The sequence below is a fragment of the Pinus tabuliformis genome, chromosome J (assembly GCF_031772625.1).
Source record: "Pinus tabuliformis cultivar Carrire ecotype Pingquan chromosome J, CPIR1, whole genome shotgun sequence".
NCBI lineage: Eukaryota > Viridiplantae > Streptophyta > Pinopsida > Pinales > Pinaceae > Pinus > Pinus tabuliformis.
This window is the reverse complement of record NC_142295.1, coordinates 581,038,070-581,063,436: the sequence shown is the minus strand read 5'-3', so window position 1 is coordinate 581,063,436 and position 25,367 is coordinate 581,038,070. Positions and strand designations below refer to the sequence as shown.

The window sequence follows — 25,367 nt, the reverse complement described above, 5'->3', positions numbered from 1 at the left end:
GAAGAATGACTTGTTTGCCAGCGTTCACTGAATCTGGCAGTTAGCCAATTTTGGAGATGTAGATATAGACACTGCTAAAAATCTATGATATACCAGAATGAATAAACTAAGCAGGTTGATCAAAATTTGATGCCAGAACAGCAAACATGACACAGAATTGAATTGCATTGATTGAAGGTAGCAGATCACAGTTAATGCAGTTGGTGTCCCACATTTGTTTCAGTTATGGGCTTCCTCTAGTCTTGGACAGATTATATTGGAGGACAAGTTTCAAATAGTTCAGATTAAGAATGCAGTTTTTGTTGAAAAACTCTGAACGGATATTGTGGTCATTTGATTGACAAAGGAAGCCATACTGAGAAATTAAGGATCAATTGTATCGTGCAAGAAAGCACTCTGTATGATTATGATTACTGGTTTCATGCTCTAGTATTTACTTTCTAACAAGCTTTGACTCATTTAATGTAGATCGAACTACGTGACAGAGTGGGAGGAAACTCTCTGTGTAGAGTCATAGTGAAAATCTTTGGAGTTGGGAGTGAAGAACGTATTGTGTATATGTTGTGAGTGTATGAGCCGAAACAGAGTGGAACAACAAAGTAAGTTGCACAAAAAAAAACTATATGGATGTGTGCCAATGCTGAGTATGTTGAATGCACTGCACAGAGTGCAGCTGAGGCAGAGACAGCTGAGTGTGTGTGGGGAAAGCAAAGGAGAGGAGTTGTAGAGAGATAGCAGATAATAGTCACAAATTAATTTTGTAACACTGAGGTAGGTCATTGTTCTCAGTTTGAAAACTGTATGAAAAATAGAACACTTGATTAAAGCAGGTAGGGGCCTGCAATTATAAGAAGTTGGAGCTTCTAGGCAAGTTGTGGCTTGCTGATTTGAAGGGAGTTGGAGCCTCTTGTGAGTAGGTGCTCACAAACATATGATGTAATCAGAGTTGGTGCCTTGATTATCATCATAATACAAAAACAAGCTTTGGTGGTTTTTCCCTCGGAAGGGTTTCCACGTAAATCATTGTGTTCAAATATATGTGAATATTGGTCTCTCATGTGTTGTTTGATTGTATGCAATTGAAAGTTTAAGTGCTCAACATAAAAGGAAAAGAAAAAAAATTGTTAATTACTGATTCACCGCCACCCTCTCAGTGATTTCTGATTCCCAACATCTTTGTCATGGGTACGTCTTTTTTTTAATCCACAGATTGCAGTCTTGTTGAAAATTTTCCATAAAACGAATGGCTGGGCAATTATATGGTTGAGGTTTTTATGGTGTTGGGGCACAAATTTAGATATCAACAACATTTGTATATACATATCCATGACTAAAAATAACTTCAACTGTGGGTAAGTTATAACTTATCATGTAGCCATTCTTAATAAAAATTCAGTTCTCTCTACTATAAGATGTTCACACTTCAGCATTTAATAAAACCTCAAATTTATTTTGAAAGTGTTCTGCTTTGTCTGGCCAGTGCTCTCATACCCGAGTTTAAATGTATTCAATGGTGCTTCAAGTATGTAGTAATTACCATGTGAACACTGGTAAAAAAAATTAGGAAAGAAAAAGCACACTGTTTGCTTACCAAGTTCCGCTCTAAAATCAAAATCATTTATAGACAACCAATATATGTCAGGTATATTTCACAGTTGCCCCTTGCATATGCAAGTTAGTCCCATTGCTAGATACAGAAAGATCAAGCAAAATCAAAATGCCACCAATGAATGAATATATTTATGACATTAAACTCTCAACGAAGGAAGCTAAGTGCAAAAACAAAAATTGAATTGACTGTTTTGCATGTTATCATACTCAAATTCAGTTTAACCACTCTAGTCACCGATGGATGGTAGCACAGAAAATTTCAAGAAAACCTTCAAGTCCAAGATTTTCTTGTCTCAATGTCTCAAAATACCGATTAAAGAAATAAATAAATTTTTCATGTCTTCTCAGTGAATATATTTGCAATTTTGCACACTTTCCATGTTGCGTTACCGTAACCATTACCAATGATTTTCTGATCACTTTTCCTGTCTGTAAAATGAAAGACTTCGGTGGATACAGTTAAATCAAATTGAATAATATACAGTCCATTAGAATATCCTTCAGATTAAGATTCTTGAACTTAGAACAGTTGAATGCACGAGACACTTTCTCCTGACCTTTGCTTTTGAACTGGTCTGAACTGCAAATGCTACTAATTATGACCAAAATAATTCAGTGTTTCTTCACCTGCACCAACATAATTGACCTGTTATAACCAAGGGAGATACATGTAAAACAAACTAATACTCTATATACATGACCTACCATTGAGCGAGCCTCTCAAACTTCAAACTATATAGCAAATTTTGCAAAGCAAAAAGACATCATTAGCATGGCTTCATCTAGTTCTTAATGTTCTAACATGAATGATAAAAGTGCAGAGAAGGAACTTGGCTATGGACATCCCAAAGGCCCGTATTGTTAATTCTACAGACACCTAATAACTTCTTTCTTGAAAATATTCCAATATATTCGCATATAAGTAGGAAAATGAAAGACAAATAAGACTGAAGCCATAATTCAGTTAAGTCAAAATGCCTTCAGATGAGAAAGCTATTGAAGAAATACATAAATAGCCAACCTGATATGATTTAATTAAAAAAGATTATTGTACTCAACATGACAGGAACCATTATACAGGTGTACAAAACTTTATCAATGACATAATAAATAGTGTCCTACTTGATCATTTCAAACTGTACTAAACCTATAATTCTGAGTTTCTAAATTCCAAACTCAAACCAACTTAAATTGAATTGGAACAAAGAATAAGAGCAATGCAAAACAAAGTAGCATGATTAACTTGAATATGTTGGATGGTGGAGCCCTATTACAACATAACAAGTAGAAACAAGAGAGAAACATTAATACACCATATACAGTAATTGAAGTTGTCACGTCAAGGGAATCTACCTAGCAATTGTTTTCTCTCACCTCCATTGTGAGATTTTATGTGATCCAATCTGTTGTTCTGATGATCCAAAAACTTGTCTACATTCTGCCTGCTATATGGTCAATTGAACAGACGAAAGCAATTGCATACCAGTTTTGGTTCTCGGAAATAAGTATCTAGATTCTATATGCAGACTCACACCACTATTTAGTGCAGAAGTTTGGTATGATTACTCTGATAATGTGTGCTATTAGGATCTCAGATAAATATCATTTGGAGCATGAAATAGCGCACCTGTGTACATTGTTCAAGAGATGTTCACAATGAGGAACAGGTCATTAAGGTAAATAAAAATGCCAGTGGGTTCCTCACATGAGAAAGCATGATGGCAGGACAGGCACCAAGGCTATCCTTCCATACATCAAGGGAACAACAGATCAAATAGCAAGGATCCTAAGAAGAACACAAAGTAACCTTGTTCCCTCCCAACACCCTTACATACATGCTTGACTTGTGCAAAGACCCAGTGAATCTAGAATAGTATAAAGGGGTCTATGCTATTCCCTACTCCTGTAGAAAAAGTTATATCAGAGAAACTCGACACTCCGTTCAGCTGAACATTGAAAAACAATATACTGACATTATGCATAAATGCATTCAGAAAACTGCCTGAGCTGATGACTCGTACAATCAAAGCAACCACATTTACATTGAAAATGCCAAGGTTATTGCAAAAAAGAAGCGCTCCAGGAGAAAGAAGAGAGTAAGTGAAAAACCAGTTGATGTATTTAAAGATTTAGAAAATGTCAACTCATTAACTATGAGGAAAACATATTTTAATGTGGGAGATATATAGTCAGGAATAATTGGAATCCTGCATTAGTTGCAGCTACCATCAATATAGCTAAGGAATAGTGGAATGTCATTATAATGTAGTCTAGAGGTGACCCTAGGGTTGTCAATGCATAAGATTAATTAATCCAAAGAGCACGTCTACAGTACAAGAGAGATGGCCTTACAAAATGAATCCTGGGTATGCCACTAAAGTTGATGAGAAAATCCACAAGTTGCTAGCTATTGGGATTATCTTTAAAGTTGCTACCAGAAAATGGCTATACCCCACCAAAAGAAGAAAAAATAGGATTTGTGATGACTTTAGGAGACTTATTGTTATAACCATAAAATGTCCTTTTCCTAATACCTTCACGATCTATCTTAGAAATGGCTAGACAGGATTTTTACTCTTCTTTGATTGCTTTTGAAGCTATAATCAAACTAGCATTGCTAATGAGTATAAAATGAACACTACTTTGTAACAGAATATTGTATCCTCACATAGAACTAATCCCCTTAGGTTCTGCAGTGCATTTCGATAATCATCCTACATTTTTTGGAAAAGTTGTTTATGGCCAAAGCTTTTACTAAATGATTGGTTTCTTTATGGTCGAAAGGTGAGTCATGGATGTTGGAATTTATAATGGAAAAGCATATAGCACAGATTATAATTTGTTTAAAGTGGACTCTGAAATAGCATGGAGCCATAGGGGCTCAAGCTTGGCATGAGAGCAGGAGCCACATCTATAATGTAGTTCAGTTCAGGTGCATTGAAATTTGTAGTGCAAATGTATTCTGGTGCAGGAACTGATTTGGCACAGGCAGACTTGGCATTGGAGTTGACTTGGTGCACTGGATGTGACGTGCCACAGAAAATGACAGTACAAATTGCTGACATGAAAGCAATTATGTGTGAAGTCTGCCTTTGTCAAATTTGATCCTTGGTCCAATCAATTCGATCACTAATGATCAGACTTATACTAGTGAACATGCAGTATAATGTATTATATGTACTTTTTATTTTGTACTATATCCTTATCTCTTCTGGGTGACTTAGATTAAATTGATTTCTAACCCACTTTACTGTATTTTATTGGAGAAATAGTCAAACTTGATCACTCTCCGACAATTTTGTAATTTATATATAGCAATACATATTACAAATGAGTGTACAGTATGTGTATAGTTTGGCAATCCCCTCTAAACTTGCATACTTGCTCCTTTCTCATCTGTGAGTATTTGCATTGTTGGTTTTATGCATATTAAATTTGGTATTTGAAGCCTTAAGATTACAGCTTCTCAAGAGCTTCACCGTTTTCCAATCTCCTTTTGGATTTTCTTCCTCCCAGAATCTTTCTTCAAGTTCATCAAGCTCTTTTTCTTGGAATTTACTTCATTTTTCCCTATAACTCATGGATCACAATTCTGGCTGTAACACCTTATCTGTGTGCACATCTCCTAAGTCCCATGGATCCACATAAAATCTACTATGAATCAAGAGACTCCCAAGACCCCATCCTTGCCCAAGCCTTGGTTGAACAGAGGTAGGAAGTTGACGAAGTATTGAAGCAGACTTGATGGTGCCGAGTTGTGCGCATGACACCCGAATAAAGACACCCGTAGTGGAGGTCGAGTTCACTGGTTGCCTGAGCCATCATTTCTTGGAGGAAGAGTTATTACTTTCAAATCTAGGATGAAGCTGCTGTTGTGCACGTGTCTCTGTCAGAAGGGGACACAAATTTATTACTTTCTCAGTAATCTCTTGGTGCATATTTGTAATTGTAGTAGTGGGCTGAGATAGAGAGTACCACAGGAGATCCTTTTCTTGTGGAAATTTTTGCTGAAGACATACAAAGCAACTGAGCATCACTTGAAGGCTGCTTCATTGTCATTCAAACCAAGTTCCTCTGTAATCCCTGTTGCTATATATTTCCTTTGTCAAGTAAATTAATTCTATGTATAAATCCGCTTGTCATCAAAGCAATACGTATGTCAGTGATTTATGTTAATGTCGGGAATGATGTAATATCTGAATTGTTGGTTTGAAATTAAATTACATATCATAGACTGTTGGCAAAACCATTTGCAAAGAAACCCATATACTCTTAGAGAACTTTGAAAATATCAAGTGGTAATTTTATAGGGAGCTTGAAATTTGCAAATTTATTGGCTCATGGATGAGTCACTCAGGCAACTTGTAGCCCTTAGTGCTGACCCTCTTGTTAGAAGAAATTTGATAAGGAGAATTTTTGGAGGGTTTAGATCTGGAAAAGATGAAGAGCCAAAGAAGGAGCAGTCTCCAGAACCCCCGAAGAAGAGCAGAAATCAAATGAGAAGAGAGCGGATCTGTTTTACATTTCAGGGAGCGTGGACACTAGATCATAGGTGTAAAGCTAAGGGAGAGTTGATAGAGGTAGAACAGGGGGGGACTCATTCTGTCCATTCAAATGAGTATTCTTCTGAAGAGCATCAACAGACATATGGGGATGATGGCAATAGTCGTGGTATGCATAACTATTTGGTGGATCGGTCTAACAAGCAGCAGATTATTCCCATGCAGAGAGGAGACTGGGGAGGTGAGGTATTAGTGGCAATCCAGCATGGTGAGCACATAGGGGAGCTTGAGCAGACTTGTAGAGATGTTGACGACAACCCAAATTTATATTCAGGTGTGTATTATGAGCCGCCAACAGACCCTATGGGAGACATTCATTACTAGGAACAGTTATGCATATTGCCAAAAAAGCCCTTTTTACTCGACAATAGCAGCAGGATCAACAACACGAGGAGTTCCATGCAAAAATGATGTATGATATGATAAGTATGTCCCAACAACTCATCGCCCCAGCAATAAGCCAGGCCACAGCATCAATCTCTAACCAATTATTCACCGGGGCATTCCTACTGTTCAAAACCCTTCAAATTGGATATTGCATTGTTGGTTCCTAAATTTGACAGGACTCCCAGGGTGACAAGCTCTATTCTTGGATACACTGCATAGAAGCCTATTTCAAAACCTAGTTGAACCGAACGGAGGCCAACAATATTCTAGTCGCTAAATTTGACATGGAGAACCAGCCAATTACATGGTAGCAGAGCCACACAAAGCACTTAGCAGCCAATACCCCCAATCAACGCTTGGGCAGACTTCAAGGATATTGTTTGTAAGAGGGTCTACCCATTAGGGTAACAAAGATGCTTTGTTGGCAAAGTGGTTACAACTTGCACAAATCCTGGAACAATCTATCAAACAATGTACTGATAATTTTAATAACATGTCTATCAAGTTCGAGGTAAGAAACTCTGAAGACATCCTCTATGTTAAGTTCATTTTTGGTTATTGTGGCATTTAAGGAACTAGAACTAATCTTTGTTACTTCCCTATAGCATTCCTTCCAACTTGCTTCCAGAATACAGTGTAAGCTACATAAAACCAATCCTATCAGTCAGAATTTGGGTTCCTCTTCTCAACCCCCTGCCACTTCCAAGGGCCAACCCAATGGTAGTGGACAGAACTTGGGATCCCCTATCACAACGCCTACTACTATTATCTAAATCTACAAATCTAAAGAGTATATTGGGAGGCATGAATTTCTATAGGGAATTCATTTTCCACTACTCCCACATTGCTAGCCCATTGAATCAAGACAACAATGAAAGATATTCATTGGACTCTTGAAGCATAATCGATATTTCAAAAGTCAAAAGATGCTCTCTACTTTGTACCAATGCTTTCTCATCTTGATTTTCAAGAGCTTTCTGAAATCAAGACAAATACTTCACAATATGTCATAGGCATTGTTCTTAATTGGGAGGACATCTGGTGGTATACCATTGAGAGACCTTGTCTGAAGCAAAGCTCAGCTACATCTTTATGACAAGGAATTTTATGCATTGATCAAAGCACTAAAGCAATGGAAGCAATTTATCTTGATTCTTTGGTAAGGAAACTATAATACACACTGATCATCAGTCCTTCAATGTGTGAATTCCTAGTCTAAAATTCAACAGCAACAACATTTCAATTGGGCTTCCTACATTCAACAGTTCCGTTTAGTTATTAAATATAAGACAAGTAGCTCAAAGAAAGTGGTTGATCTATACTTAGCAAACCTCCTATAAAGGCTCTTGTCATTTAAGATGTTAGATGTGCAGCCTATAACGAATGGAAACCAAGTATTCCACCAACCCTTGCTATGGTCTATTATGAGACCATATTCTGCAACCCACGTGTCAAAATGTAAACACTAAAATCCTAGATAACTTTAAAACTTGAAACCTATCATGTCGTTGGTTTATATACTAGAACATCTACAAACACACAAGTAACTGAAAATATGAACAGAAAAAGCTAAAAGAAATCTACTGCACTCAATATCACATATGTTTTATTTTATTAACTGAAAAGAAAGTTGTACAATCCAACCACTCCAAAAATCTCTCTAAGTCGCATATTTCAACGCAGGAAATCCTACCTAGTTATATAGATAAGTAGGCTAGGTTATACAATATAGGAACCCTCACTCTAAGCACCCAGGAAATAGTACCTAACTTGCCTTCAGGCATGCGATGTCCTTCCCAAGGCACTGCACCTAGATTAGAGTAGAACTCCTCGTGTAGTGCACCCTTACCCACTCTTCGGTATCAACACTTCCTCCTATAACTAGAAAACACACTCAAATATAAACTTTCAAAGCCAAATGACTTCACAACTATTGAGAATCATGTAATCTTCACATGTGGCTATGCTAGCCCCATTTTGTATCATTCATATATGTGCTAAGACCAACTTATGCTCATTCATCATAATACTAGGTTAGAATTAAGCCCAGCCTAGTCAAATTATATGTGGGCCTTGTTATTGCAAAATCTAGCAGGCCTAGTGCAAAGCCTCACTAAGCAACTTAGATCTTATGGCAACAAAAATATCAGCGGAATTTCTCCTACTATTATGTGGTTGGATGTTATCACCACAAAAGATACTTCCCATGCAAAACTTAGAGGTTAGATGACTAGGGTTCCAAGCCAAATGGCTCTCTAAGGATCTTGCAAATAAATCACCTAGAAAGGTCCTCAATAAAGGAGGAATCAAGGGTGATTGAAGTCTAATGGTAATGGGAGAAGGTACAGGCAAAGCCTTGGAGGCCAAGATAAATCATAATAGTTACAAATTGTTCAAGTACACTTTCCACCAACCATAATAAACTAGAAGAAGGTTGTTATAAACTAAGGTTTTTATGGTATGCAGATTTACAGCATGCAAAAGGATATAACAGCGAAGAAATAGCCTCTAAATGGTGATATCAACAAATGTTCAAAGCCTATCAAGGAGGCAAGCATGGGATAAGTCAACTTTAGCTTTTTTATAGCATTAAAAGCATAAAACAGCAATAAATATCTAGACGTCAAACATATTTGTGAGGTGAAAAATGCAATAAATGCTAGATTTTGCCTTTTTGAATTTATTAAACACAATTCCCATCAACAGGACAATAACATGTAAATGCAAAATTACCATAAAATGCAAATTAAAACCAAACCCTAACCCTAGCTACTAAGAAATAAGTAAATGTTGGACACCTAATTTGCCAAGGGTTATGGTGTGGAATATGAACAGTTGGAGAAGTCCAAGAGACCTATTACTTTGCTGAGAGTTTAACATGGTATCAAAGCGCGCAAAATATTGACCTGCTCAAATTTGAGCCACTAGTTTTGTGGCCTTCCTCCAATGACCTATCCTGCCATCCCTAACCCATCATTTCTCTGCATGATATTCAATACCCAATTTGGCAATCACTGTCATACACGTGATCCTACCATCTCGAAGGTTTTCCATTACTGTGTAAGCGCTCTATTTTTCCTATGCCATGAAACCTTTGCGCCTGTCCACTTGTGGTAGTGCATTATCCTGACGTCAGTCTCATTCATGAAACTTAGTGTTCTATGCAGCATTGAGTGAAGTATAGATCAATGGTTCTGCTTTGAAGAGCAACTAGTTTGACATCTACGCACTAACCTGACATGCAATGTCTCAAGTTTGTCCTCTCCCTAACACCTACTTCCTTTGACATAGTTTGGTTCTATCACTTATTTTAATTTGAGGGCATCACATTTATGGCTTCTGTGAAGCTATTGACACAATGTTCATTGGGCTCATATTTGCTACAAAGAGAACTCTCTTCAAACTACATTGTCCACACCCATTGCATATTTACATTCTGACACCATTGTTCTAACCTCGCATCCAATATCTACAGTTAGTTGGAGATGCATTCAAATCATGGTACTCTTCGCACTCCTTGCAGTCATCTCAAGATATACCATTCGAAGAAGAACATGGAATCGGCTAGTCATTGCTCAACGCCTTTTATCATAAAAAATAAATTCAAATTTTATATTAATCTTGATTATTATAACTATATGTCCTCAAATCTATAAGACCCAGCTTAGCAAAAAAAAGTGGCAAGTTTTTCCATTTTAAAGTCGCTAAATAGAATTGCAGTATGTTTGAGATATTTGTTAAGGGGAAAATATTTTGTGGGTGGTTGTAGTTTTCGTGAGGTGTAAATATTCCTGCATGAAAGCAAACTGAAGGTTCATTTTACAAAATGTGGCCTCTGTAATCAATCCAACACTAAGGTTCACGGCCTCAAATGCAGTGATATATATGTTTGCTCTTACAGGCGTACAAACCGCCCAGTTCATAATCTGCCTCCAGTTTGAAAGGATTGAAACATTGTGGAATTTTCTGAAAGATTATTTGGACTACGATACAATGTTTGGGATAAGACTGAAACCTATTCCAAATCTTTCTCCTCCACATTCACAACAAATTGTCAAATGTGAACAATATGATCGAGTTGGCCATGTTAAAGATCATCGTTTTGATCTTCACCCATGTGAGCATTGTGGTGAAAACACTCATCATTCAACCAGATGTTCCAAAAACAAGCCTCCTACAAGAACGAAGATTCACCTTGAATGGATTGCTTCTTGGCAATGGGATTCAACAGCCAAGAAGATATTTTGTTTATACCACAGAATTTGTTCTCAAGTATTGACACATCTTGCAGTTGATATTTCTTCATCTTCTCACCTTGTATCTGAGGGGGGAATTGATGGTCATCCACTAGATTCGAAGCCAAATCAAACGAGCTTGAGCCTAGAGCCAAAGTCAGGCATACCTAGATTCAGAGTTGTAGCCAAAGACAGAGTAACGCTCCATGAGCATGCTTTTTGGTTGGTGGCCCTCCTTAAACCACCACTGGTTGAGACCTCAATGGTCTCCCATTTAGAACTTTAGGGAGCACTTCCACAAGCAAAAGGCTTCAGCTTCTAACAAGATTTGAAATTGTTCCAAGAATTGTTGAAATTTATCCTTAGGCCCTAGATCTGTCTGAGCCTAATCACGCACACAAACACACTAAGAACCCTCAACCTTCTCGCACTTTGCACGGAAAAAATCTTCAGTACTGAAATCAATTAAGTACATAGAGATTTGAGCCCAAGGCTCGATTATTTTCTTACTTCATCAATAAAAGAATCATGGGGCTCTTGTACCAGGGATCATGGCCCTCAATCACTAGTACAGCTAGTATACAAACTAGGGCTTGCAATATGCAACATCAAATCTGCAATCTACCCACAACAGAAGACAAGAACAAAACCCTTAACTTACTTGTTGATGTAGCCTGTCTATATCAACCCTTTCGATACTTGTAGTCCTTGACACCTGACAGGTCCTTTTGCCTCCTTTACACAGAGAAATACCTCTCTATCCATCAACTCCTAATAGTGGTTTTCCTCCTTGATTTGCACTGTACATCAACCACTAAACACCAACAACTCATAGTTTGTTTGACACTTCAACTTCACTACATATTAAGCTCTAAATAAGATCAACAACTCACAGTGATTTAGTCCTCTAATTCACTACATATTAGTCCATTAACACATTGTTCATAGCTCCTAGATCTCGCCATTCTTATCTAGATTTTGATTCCTTTTTCTTCCAGTGATGAGATACTCAGTCAAATCTTCTTGGATCTCTGGCCAAGTCTACCAGACCCACGGAACCATTCATATAGACCACAATTGCCCTATTTCCACATTTGAGCTGCTACAACACTTTGCTCAGACCTTCAGTACTCTTGATTTGTCCCTCAGCACCCTTGATTTTACCCTTAGTACCTTAGATCTGACCCTTGGCTTACCAAATCTAATCCTCGATCCTCCAAATCTGAAGCATAGGCACCTCTGTCTTGGCAACATCAGGCCATACTAGACCTTAACCACCTTGTGGCCTTCTCTAACCCACAACAAGTTGCTAATCTTTGCCTCAACCTTCATCTCAAGGCCTCGGCCCTCCAAAACTTGCCCTTTCACGGGCCTGTGATCAACCCAACCAACCTGCAGCCCTTTTCTACATATAGATCTTAGGGGTCTCGACCCCCTTCCAGTTGTGGTCTACATGCAACAAGAAAAATAGGGCTTCGACCCTTCTTCAATACCTAGAACAAACCTTGGTTAGGTCTCCAACCTCCTCGACCTTGCCTTAGCAAACTTCGATTGCTCTCATTAGCTCTCCACCTTCTTTAGGGTCTGCAACCTCTCTTTATGGATGATATCGGCCCTCCTAAGACACGCTTAGCACAAGAGGGATACATCTCTCTTGCACACGATGTGTCATATGAACCTCATCTTAGGCTCCATATATACTTTTCCTTGGGTCACTTAGGAAACTTTCTAGATCTAGGTCACTTTTGGGTAAAGCGCCCAACACACAACTTATTAGAGGGTTTTCCTCTCTTAGAAATACCTTCCGAGCTACCCAAAATCTAACACTCCCTCTTAGTGAGGAAGGTATTTCCTTCACGCTTCCAGCTCCATGACTTTCCTTGCATGCCCATGATCGTCCTTACATGAGTCATGACTTTCCATGCGTAGCCATATCCATCCTCGTATGTACCACAATTTCTTTGTACTTGGCCAAGATTTGTTTTGCATGGTGCATGAATGTTATCACATGCAACATGACTTTTCTAGCATGATCCATGCTTGTCCTCGTAAGATCTACAACTTTCCTTGAACCACCATGAATATTCTTGCATGTTTTGTGACTATCCTTGCATGGGCTGAAAACTCTTCTACCTCAATAGAACCTGAAGATTCAAACTTCCATAGGGCAACTGGCAATCCTTTGCAACTGCCTCTGAAGCTAAACTCCCTCTGAGCCTACATAACCTCCACTAGCTCAATCTGCTTTCCCTCTTGGAAAGTGTTCCTACTGAACTTGTGTCCTTCCAAAGTTTTCCACAAGTTGTGGTTGAACACTGGATCTAATCCACTCTATACCACCGCAACTCAACTCTGCATGAGTCCTCATCCTCCTAGGTCAAATACCTCATGTGCACATGGCTCCATTATCAGATGTGCAACTCCACAACCCAATGAAGATATTATCTCGCCATCAACTTGCCATCCACATGAAGCTACCTCATCCAAGCAAAGGCACCTTCTCTATTGAACCTTTTGCTCCATGTCAAGGCAATATTGTTGCTTCTTGTGCACACTTTGATCCACATGCTCTTCAAAGTAGCTTTAAAACCATGTTGAAATGTATCCTTAGGCCCTAGATCTGGTCTGAGGCTAATCACGCACACAAATCACACTAGGAACCCTCAACATTCTAGCACTTTGCACAACGGAAATATTTAGTAGTGAAATCAATTAAGTACACAAAGATTTGAGCCCAAGGCTCAATTATCTTATTAGTTCATTAATAAAAGAATCATGGGGCTCCCGCACTAGGGATCATGGCCCTCAATCAATAGTACAGCTAGTATACATAGTATACAAACTAGGGCTTGCAATCTACAACATCAAATCTGCAATTTTCCCACAAAAGAAGACAAGAAAAAAAACCCTTAACTTACTTCTTGATGTATCCAATCTAGATCAGCCCTTTCAGTACTTGTAGTCATTGAAACCTAATAGGTCCTTTTGCCTACATTACATAGAAAAATACCTTTCTACCCATTAGCTGCTAACAATGGTTTTCCTCCTTGATTTGCACTGTACATCAACCCCTAAACACCAACAACTCACAGTGAGTTTGACCCTTCAACTTCACTTCAAATTAAGCTCCAAATAAGATCAACAACTCATAGTGAATTAGTCCCCTAATTTGCTATATATCAGTCCTTTAACATGTTGTTCATAGCTCCTAGATCTCGGCCTTCTTATCTAGATCTTGATCCCTTTTTCCTCTAATGATGAGATACTCAATCAGTTCTTCTTAGATTTCTGCCCAAGTCTACCAGACCCACAAGACCATTTATCTAGACCACAGTTGCCCTATTTCCACGTCTAAGCTGCTACAGCACTTTGTTCAGACCTTTGGCACTCTTGATGTGTCCCTTACACCCTTGATCTTACCCTTGGCTTACCAGATCTAACCCTCGACCCTCCAAATCTAAAGCATCGACACCTCTATCTTGGTAGCATCAGGCCATACTAGACCTTAACCACCCTACATCGTTCTCTAACCTACAATATGTTGCTAATCTTTGCCTCGACCCTTCAAAATTTGCCCTTTCACAGGCCTAGAGTCAACCCAACCAGCTCACGTCCCTTTTCTGTGTATAGATCTGAGGGATCTCTGCCACTTTCCAACTGCAATTTACATGCAACAAAAAATCTAGGGCTTTAGCCCTTCTTCAATACTCAAAACAAACACTGGTTAGGTCTCCAACCTCCTCGACCTTGCCTTAGCAAACTATGGCTCCTCTCATTAGCTCCCCACCTTCTTTAGGGTTAGGCTTTAGCAACCTCTCTCTATGGATGATCTTGGCCTCCTAGGACACACTTAACACAAGAGGGCCACATCTCTCTTACACACAATGTGTCGTATGATACTCACCTTAGGCTCCTTATATACTTTTCCTTGGGTCACTTAGGAAACTTTCTAGATCTAGGGTTTTTGCTTCTTTCACCCTTAGAATATTTAATTATTTCTCTTTTGGTCCTAAACCCATTGCTTGTGTCCAAAACCCCACTTTTGGGTAAATTACCCAACAAACAACTTATTGGTGGATTTTCCTCTCTCGAAAATACCTTCTGAGCTACCCAAAATCTAACAGGAATTGCATCAAGCGTTCCAGAGCTGGTGGTCAGCCTTAAACCACCACTAGTTGAGACCTCGAGTTCTCCCACCTCATTGGGTTTGTGGCCTTCCTTAAAAACCAACATTTCAAAGAGCACATCTAGCCATTAGTTGTCATGCATTTTTGTTGTACAACTCTCTTCTTAAACTCATTTACACCCCTTTGGACTAAGGGGGGGAATGTTGGACACCTAATCCACTAAGGGTTATGGTGTGGAATATGAATAGTTGGATAAGTCTAAGAGACCTCTTGGAATATGAAAACAAAGAGTCAGAAAATAATGTATTAATATGTATATCTTGTTAATAGAGAGCATTCACATTTATCTTAATTTTTCCTATTACTTTGGCGAGAGTTTAACAAGAAAAAATGAAGAGTTAACAGGTGATCCCACAACTAGACTAGTGCCTCTATTCAATTGAGCTACGTAGTCAAAGAGGGAGAGCTCAATGATGGGACTTGAATTAAGAGGGTGGAACACTCAATATACTCTCTTGGAAACCCTAGAGATTTCTTGTAGTAAGAGATTTAAGGTCAAAGGATGCATGCAACAAGTTCCCTTGATGGATCCTTGAATGATAAATTTTACATAACATGGCATAATAGAAACACTATTTTCAAAATGGAAGAAAAATGACAATAAACTTACAACATTCAATCACGAATCACTTCATCAATCCAAAGATAGTCTCTCCGTGCAAAAAATCCCTCCTAAGACAATTTGCTCTATTATTCATCGATAGCGACCAAGAGAAAAAGAAAAGAAGACTAGAGTGCACATGCTCAAGAGAGAAGAGAGGATTGCGTGATGATGAACAAGTGAAAGGGACTTCCCTCTATTGATATGAGGGCAACAAAGTCACTTTTCACTAATTTACAACAAAAACCCTAAAAATTTGCTTGGAGAATTCATCTAGGACTAAAAATCACAAGTTGAACTTAAGATAGTTCTACAAAATGATAAACATAAGAAATATGTCATAAATTCTCTGCACATGTGTCAGGAAAGGCTCTCGAACATGACATCATCCTCCAAAAATGGGTGTTTCCATCAAGTGACAAATTGGGTCCAAGAGTGCCCCTTGCTGCCATTTGAGGCCCTAAAGTCCATCTCCATTACCTGGTAGCTCATTGAGAACCTTCCCAATGAGTATAACCATTGCACCCCCAATACAACATTGGTGTCTGCCGAATCTACTACATAGAGGTCATTAGTGAATATGTAATTGTTTAGTGTCATGCTCAAGCATGGAACCCTCTGTGTGCATGTAATGTTGTACCCATCAGCCACCACAACGCTAAAGCCCTCAAACTCTTTTGTGGGAATATTGTTGTTTGCCACCAAAGCTGCATCAATGAAGTTGTGAGTTGCTCTACCATTGACCAAAGATGTGATTCGTTGTCCCTGTATGCCCCCTGATCCTGAAGGTGTAGTATGGGCTCCAGAAAGATTGGCTATAGTACCATTCTTAATTCTCATACAAGGTCTCTCATCCCCTTAAAATTCCTCATGGGACTACTCCCCCTCTAAACTGCTAGGCTCACTGCTTGGCGCTGGCATTTTATCCTCTTCATCTTTGTTGTCTAACATCACCTCAATAGAGTGGACCTTTCCCTTGCCAAGTAGTTGTGACCTGGTTCCCATGGTTCCTTGCAAGTCAAACAAAGTTTCTTCCTTCTCAACTCACTTCAAATTTCGACATCCAACATATCCTTCCCAACCCACTCCCTCTAAAATGGCTTTTTATCCTAGTTCTTCTGAGGGATGAGTGGTTTGGATCAAAATACAGTTTTAAGTGTTGCATCTTCTATAGCATAAAAACTTATGGCTGAAGCATGAAAAGTTGAAAACTGATAGCTTGAAGGCTTGAATGTAAAAATACACATGGGTATTTAATAATAATAATTTATTAATATATAAATTTGTATAAGATGATATATGATGATTTGAATGTTACAATGAGGCCCTGCTTTTGTACCTCAACAGGTGACCTTTCGTGAATGGGCATGTCTTTTAGACATGCCTTTTCACCTAACTTAATGACTATTTTAACCTAATTAATATTTAATTATTTAATATTTATATTTATTTTATTTATTTAATTATTATGAATTATATTCATAACATAGCCCCTTCCTTCAGAAGCTTTGTCCTCAAAGCTATATTGTTGGCAATTGTCTTTTTGGTTGTCGTCTCGGCATATGGAAGGCAGAAGTTGGCTCAGCGTCTATAATTCGCTAATAACTCTATTTTGAGTCCAAGGTTGTCTCTTTTTCTTTTATTTTTTTTTAATAATAATATTTTTCAATTCTATTTTTTTAAATTAAATTATATAATTATAAACTATATATATATATATATATATATATATATATATATATATATATATTTTAGTTATATTATAAAGTTTTTAAAATGGTCATATAAATCGAATTTTTTTTTTAAATGTCGATTTACACGTAATTTTCTTTTTTGAACCGGTGCTGGCCACATCTGTTGGTCACGTCAGTTGAGCCCGTAACCTCACCACGTTTTATTATTGTGGATCAAATTCCAATGCTGGAACAAAATTCCAATGCTCAATTACATAACTCGATGGCACATAAACGGGCTTTACTTTATTTAACATATCAGCCTAGAATTCATTCGTATCAGCAACGATAATTTCGAATGGATCACAGTATGGGAGAATGTCTATGGTGCATGGCTTCCCTACAGAAAATTTTGTCATCCAGTCCCTCTCATCTCTGTTCACTGATCCAAGAAAATCTCTTAATTGACATCGAGCCTTTGGAGCGAACTTCGCTTTCATTTTCCTGTTCGCAACATAGTCTAGGATTTGAAAAAAATCGTGTACTGGTAAAGGATGAGGTGAGTGTCCATTCTTTAAAAACTCCACTGCAAACCTCATAACATAGAACCCACAAACCAGCACATTCGATTGTTGTGGAGACAAGATGTCATGCTAGGCTACGTATCTTACATCAACGCAGGCCTTCCTTGCAACAGCTCTTGCTATGGCATATTTATGACTTCTTGATTCTTCAGGGATCGTAGGTACCGGAAAATTCTGCAGAGTTCCTTCATCGTCGTTGTAAAGCCATATGTAGAAGGTGTTATACGAAGGGTATTCCAGGCTTGTCACTCGAACTTCAGAAACAATGACATCTGTGTCAATGTTACGGTTCACTTCTGGATCACCCTTAATACCAACAAGACAATGTTCTTTACTGTGATTCAACCAGTGGCCTGTTCTCCCTATTCTAATAATTCGCTGAAGTTGATTAGTCTTCACCCAGATAAGCTCTTCAATGCGACGATAACCCCATAGTTCCAGACATTCTCGTCCAAGTTCCATTGCACATCCAGTAACCCAAAGGAAAATGAGACCATCAATCTGTAGAGTTGGCACATTCAAATTCCTCATCTCATCATCAGCGATTGTTCCATATGGCAATTCCATGTGAATATCCCAGGGTGGGTCTACTATAATAACACCAAACTGACCCAAAATATCCATTCTGAAATTGCGTATATCACAATTGATCCATTGTGGCTCCCCAAGCTCAATTTCCGAGCATATTCTGCACATAAAGGTTTTTGATGTATTCTGGAATGAAATGGGATCTCAGAAATGTTGCTATCTGTTGACATGTTTTCAAAAATGCCAAGACCACATCCCATATTAGGAGAGGCTTCATTGGTTGTTGTTAAAGGCTGAGCTTCCTGTTTAGATGTGGTATTTGAGGCCTTTCGGAAACCCATAATTATCTGTCCTTCTGGTTCAAGCTGACTGAAGATCATTGTATCACCAGCGTGTAATTGCATGGACTGTATATAGGGTGTTACTCCTTCTAAAACATACATTCGACTATTATTATTGGGCCAAAATCGAAACTGAAATACCCAATCCTTTCCATTAGCATCTTGAATTTTCAGAGGTACTCCTTCTGGCTGTGATATTGATGGAAAATATGCCTCAACACATGATTTTGGAAGAACTAAGCGTCCTATCCGACCTGCATCACTTGCACTCAGTGTTTTCTCAAAAAGAGGTTTAACAATAGAGTTTGAATCGCCACATATTTTTTGAAGTTCCTGGTCAGTTATCCTGGGCCGATATCGTGGCTGTAATTGATTTTGGCTCCTTCCCTCATTGGGTATCTGTGCAACTCGTATTTGACAACGCACACCATTTCCTAACTGAGAATCTGTATTAGGGCTTCCATCAGGTGGCCTGGGAATGAACTGGCATTGTTGTTGGAGCTGTGAACAAGTAGAAATACCTTGATTTTGTTCTTTTGTTTCCATAGGGTTACATTGATAGCAATCAACACCTGTAATCAGAGTAGATGAATTATCACTTATTTCTTTTGGGTCATCATTCTGATCAAAATCTTCTTCTTCTGCTTTCCCTTGTTCCTTTTCTTCACTATCACTATTCTCTTCCTTATTATCAATTTCCTTTTGACATGCTTTAACTTCTGCACATGATTTTTCTAAACGTTAAAATGCTTCTTGAATACTAAATTGTTCAACGTAATCAGGATGTAAACATAATGGCACATTGTGCGGCGAACAATGTTCAAAGACCCGCATGATTGTATCGTGTGCCATGGCTCTAATACCACTGTAGCATAAAAACTTATGGCTAAAGTATGAAAACTGATAGCTTGAAGGCTTGAATGTAAAAATACACACAAGTATTTAATAATAATAATTTATTAATATATAAATTTGTATAAGATGATATATAATGATTTGAATGGTACAATGAGGCCTTGCTTTTATACCTCAACAAGTGACCTTTCGTGAATGGGCATGTCTTTTAGACATGCCTTTTCACCTAACTTAATGACTATTTTAACCTAATTAATATTTAATTATTTAATATTTATATTTATTTTATTTATTTAATTGTTATGAATTATATTCATAACATCTTCCCTGTCTAGAGTCCTAGTGATGGCATATTGTAAGGTGGTGGGTTTGAAGGCCTTGACCGACCCACACAATGGCTTAGATAAACCCTTTGTGAAGAGCATGATCAGAGCATGATCAGCCTTTGTTCACTTATCTCTGTCACCATAATAGCTACTCACCAAAATTCTGAAATGTAAGCATTTGGTGTGCAGATCTGCTTAATCTTTGCTAATTCCTTGAATTGTATCTCCAGATCCTTCCTGTCAAAACAATCTATCAATCCTTGTGTGAATTTCATGTCAAAAGTAATGTTGGAATGTCCCAAGGTGACTATTACTGCTCAAACTAGCAAGGGACCTAAGGAGAATCCCTAAAGGGCAAATGTTAGGCCAAGGGCAACAAATGGAGTCTTAGCCCATTGTCACCTCAGCGAAGGCTCCCTTCAATTTACGGACTTCCACTAATGGGAGGAGACCTGATATTTGACCACTCCAAGACCAAGACACCAATCCTCTTCTTCGTCATTACTGAGATCATCATCACTGTTGTTGCAACACCGAGGCCATTACTAGTGCACCACCGAGGTCATTACTGCTGCACCTTCACCGAGATCATTATTGTTGCACCATTGTTGCCCCTTCACCGAGATCTTCACCATAACAACGAGATCTCTATACTGAGATATGTATATATATAGGAGAGTTGCACCTAGATTCACCGAGATAATGACCAAGTAATTATGTCTTCATCAAGATCATGATTGTATCTATACTGAGACCATGATTACATCTATGTCGAGATTATGACTGCATCTGGAATGCATGCTGAGACAGAGTGTGTCACTATGGGTTCACCGAAATCCTCCTCATCACAAATATGCCGAGCCTGCAAGGAGACAGGTCCGAACCTCACTGTGGCATCACCGAGATCCTATTCATCACAAATATGCCGAGACTGCAAGGAGACAGGTCTGAGCCCTTTTTCTGTGGCATTTGAGGTTGCTTCTGTGATCACTGTATTGATAGGCCGAGACTGTGATGAGTTTGAGACATCATCTCTGTGGTACCCATCCAAAAAACACAGAGATGCTTGTCCGAATTCTCTACCTTCTATGGTGACCCTAGCCGCATATAAATAGTGGTTTGCCTCTACACTTGAGCCAACATGTCATGCTAAATGGGTGTGTCTCCATATGTGAGCCAACTTGACTTCCTTTGCTATTGTTTGGAGGCCGACTTCTTCAAGAGGGATTGTGCTTGTCTTTGGAGGGCTTCTAGACATTTCTATAGACTTGTATACATTAAACATAGGCTCAAGAAGAGCTCTTCATACATGACATTAATTCTAGACTTTAAATGACAAATCCTATTATTCTAAAATCACTTGCTCATGAAACCCATGAAGCAAGTTTACAATAATAATTTTGTTCTCTTTATTACATTATTTACATCAGTCATAATTACATGTCATTATGAAGACCAAACCTAGTTACACTTTCTTCAACAGCTTTGACCCTGGGAAGTGCTATCCTTGGGGATGGCAGGGCAAGTTTTGGTCCTGAAGCTAGGGCTTGGATTTTCTCCCAACTCCACGGTCGGAATGTCTTCCAATTTGGAGGAGGGCTAGAGGAAAGGCCAGCATAGGAGGCCCTAAGGGATCGAACTTTTCAGTGGCTAACTTGTCAGTAAATTGATGCCCTAGGCACCCCAATGTGGCTAGACTTGGGAGAAGGTGAAAAATTAAGTGTTTTCGTGCCCACCCTTGGTAGATCAGTGCCTTAATCCTTGGGAGAACGGAGTCTATGTTTATTATGTGTAATATTTCTTGGTTCCCAGTCAAGGAGGCCTCAAAATTACTTCACAAACCCTCTAGGTCAAGTGAAAGCAATCTTGCAGCTTTTATACTTCAAATGCACAAGAGGAGTGGCTTATCAAGGTCCGATTTTACCCCTAGGAGATTTCACTCACACTACATGGCTCAATACATGGAGATAACGTTATAATAGAGGAAATCCCACAATATTAAGCAATAATTTGCATGCGGCGATTAGCCTTACAACAACGAAAATCCCATCCAACATATATGACAAAAGTAACAAGAATATCAAAAATACGTACTTACATGCAGTAGAGTATATCCAACCATTCACAAATGACAATAGAGAAGCTCCAAGAGAAGATAAACCAATAAGCATACATCAAAATTCATCCATAAATTCTCCAATTCATCCTCTAGAAAAGAGTGTGAAATTCTCTAAAGAGAGAGATCCAATCCAAAGTGATAATGAGAAATGATCTTACCTCACTTGTATTTATACACATCTAAGGAGTTTGAATTAGCCTCCTTGGCCTACATAAGCCCCAAAAATAATATAATGTGCTAATAATACAACCTTTTGGTGACAAGCCCACCAAACTAGCTCACAAATGAAAAAATAAGCCTCTCAAGAAGTCAAATAATAATCAATGCATGTCGTAAGGCCCTCTAAGAGGCCTAATGAGGTCCATGGATACCACAATGAAGAATAGGACCCTCAAAAGAAATGGACAAGAGGTTTGCCCCTTGTCATAATCTGAGGTGCTCCAAATGACTGTGGGGGCACACACGTGTCCAAATGGGTCTTCAAACAAATCGAAGATGCCTGTAGGTTGCCCTCAAGGGCTGGGATGATAATGTAGGAGATGCCACATCATCGTAGAAGTCTTGATCATTTGCCAAGTGTATGGTGTAGATCTAGGGCCAACTGGGCATGATGGATCAGGTGCATCCTCCTCATCCACTAAGTGAACCATGAGTAATCTTTAAATGGTTGTGGGGATCCATGAAATGCAATCTACTACTGTGGAGACCCATGGCTATCAACGCTCACCCTATATGTGCCAATGTAGCCCTCTGGAGGATTAGGACCCCGTATAGGGAGACCAAACCCCAAATGGAAACCATCTGCAATCCTGCATAAGATCCAATGCGTCCCCTAGGCTTCCAATACAACAAGTCATTAGAGAAATCGAGCAAATGAGCTTACCTAATCATGGACCACAGGTGGGGACTTCATAATGGCATGCCCTTCCATAATGGGCTTCGGGATGTGCCAATGTCTCCTAAACTCCCAATGGGATTAACCAAGTACCCTATTAGGTGGTTTTTGCTTCTAAAGGGGATAATATGGTCAAGGTACATCCATCAAAAGGTGGTGGCATGTGGTAGATAGGTGAATGAGGTAGGTAATGAGAAGGGGCAGCCCTGGGTCACATGTTGGGGCACAAGGGTAGCTAATAAGAGAGAAGCCCATCCTTGGGTTTATAAGGTGTAGGAGGGGGCAAACGTGGTACATGAGGTGCTCCGGCCTTGATTTTTCTACCCTTCTTTATATGCCTTTTGCCTTTTTATGATTTTCTTTGATTAACTACTTAAGGCTCAAGGGGTTAGAGCATGATGTATAAGATATAGCGGGGAATTCCCCCCCTTTAAGGTGGGGTGGTTCATCGCCCACCAGGGGTTGGGACAATCAACGGTTCCTATATGATGAAGGCGGCTCATAGAACCTGTTGGAACCAGGGTGACGGCCATGATGATTGGGTAGAGCTCATGTATTAGCTTTTGCCCACGTGCTAAATGTTTTTGTCCCGGGCATCTTTTGCATTTTGTGGTACTTTTCTTGTTGAATGTGGGCATTTATGCTTTTAACTTTCTTTTTGGCTGCATCAATCTCCGAGCTTCATTCCAATCCACGACCCAAGGTGTGGGCAAGGGGAAGGGGCGAGCTGACCCTATGTGGGCCCGATGGAGGAATGTGGACCTAGGTGGGAGAAATGATGGATGGGGTAATAATGAATGGAAAGGGGGTAATATGAGCGGATAAGGGACCGGGAACACACAACCAAAATCGGGGTTTCCCGTGAGATACCATCCCTAGAACCAAATGATCAGTGAAAGTGATCCCACGAAAATAGAATCCAAGGTTAATGCCTAAAAGGGGTCTAGGGGACAGAAGCACAGACCTAGCCCAATCTTTCCACAGAATCCCTCCATTAATCCATACCCAGAAGTGTCCATGATAAGTAAACTACAATACTCAATTTCAAAATGACAAGTCATACCTTTAGATTCGGTAACCCACCTTGAAACATATGATCATGGCAAATGGGCGAGGGACCACATGGCTAGCTCAGGTGGCGAAGAAAATGGCACAATGAGCTAGCTGATGGCTACACGGGGTTGTCGACTGAGGACCATCTTGGAGAAAAAAATTCTCCTAGGGATATTACCCATAAACTGGTGGGTAACAATGATCAATTTGTGGTACCACCATTCATGAACGTCTCCTTTCAAATGGAAGGTGATGAATTTGATAGCCTTTGCTTCCAATAATGAGTTAGGTTGGAAGTTGGTGTCTAACTTGTGTACCCAAGAACTTGTCAAGTACTTCAATGTGTTGAATTTTGTAGCTATGGTTGCTCTTCATAATTAATATTTTAGCCCTTGATGTATATGAAATAACATATATAAGACATGTTCTTCATGTTGCTTTCAAAAGAGAAAAATTGAATTTTTGGCTCCTAATAAGATCAAGTCGACCCTCCTTCAAGTCAAGTCAGCCCCAAGCATAAAGACACCCATTCAGCCAGCCAAAATCACTATATATGTGCCATTCAACTTCCCCCTCTTGGGCAATTCAGGTCACACAAGATAAAAGACATCTTTTGGGCATCCAAAACGAAGAAGCAAAAGACAAGAAGGACGAAGATATATCAAGCATTCTCTCTCTCTTGTTTGACCTCACATGCATGAAATTTTGATGCGGGAGCATCGTAAAATTCAATTGACCAAGGTCAATCCTTTTTACCAAAGGAGTTGGTTCCTCAAAGTGTGGATTTGGTTAGATTAGGAAAATTCTTGGTTTTCCATGTAATCTATTTATTATTTGGAATTTTCTAAGAGAGGATTCAAGAGGTTCGAGAGGTTGTGATTGAAGCCAAATTGGGCTATTCAATCCACTATTCATGGATCTATAAGGATGTCCACTTATGTATTTATTTATGCTTTGAATATAATAAATAACCAGTGTGTGTGGAGCGAGTGGAAATGAATTAATGCCAAACCAGTGCTTCAGCGATCTCATATATATTTGTTTGAATGCGCGCTTGTATAATATTAACATTACAGGGTACTGTTTTGTGGCTAGGTTTTGTTTAAATCTCTATAACCAAGACAAAGGTATTTACGTTCGTATAATACCCCTTGCATAATCTTATGGCAGAACTTTTAAGGATCTGAGATCGGAGACGGAGGTGCCACATCAAAATAATAGTTTCATAAAATCCTGCAAAAACAGCTTTAACGAGCTGTGATCGGAACGCACATGCGGAGGAGCTAAGCACTTAGTCATTTTTCCCTTTCCGCAGAAGTTCATCACCTGACAGACAGGAGCCAAGAGACGTAATTGACTTTCCACCAACAAATATTCGTCAAGAGACAGGCCCGAGGTGATGTGTCAGGA

At 39.0% G+C, this 25,367-nt stretch overlaps 1 protein-coding gene across 2 annotated transcripts in view; it reads right to left on the bottom strand.

Annotated features, from left to right (window-relative positions):
* Positions 1–1,770: 1,770 nt before the first annotated feature.
* LOC149228313 (Sas10/Utp3/C1D family) overlaps positions 1,771–25,367 on the bottom strand; it is a 140,879-nt gene continuing 117,282 nt past the window's right edge. Inside the window, exon 9 of one of the 2 annotated variants that reach the window (XM_089378151.1) lies at positions 1,771–2,257. In XM_089378151.1, the coding sequence (XP_089234277.1) occupies positions 2,204–2,257 (54 nt within the window). In that variant the 3' untranslated portion in view covers positions 1,771–2,203. The remainder of the gene's footprint in view (positions 2,258–25,367) is intronic. The other variant, XM_089378152.1, reaches the window with a different exon arrangement.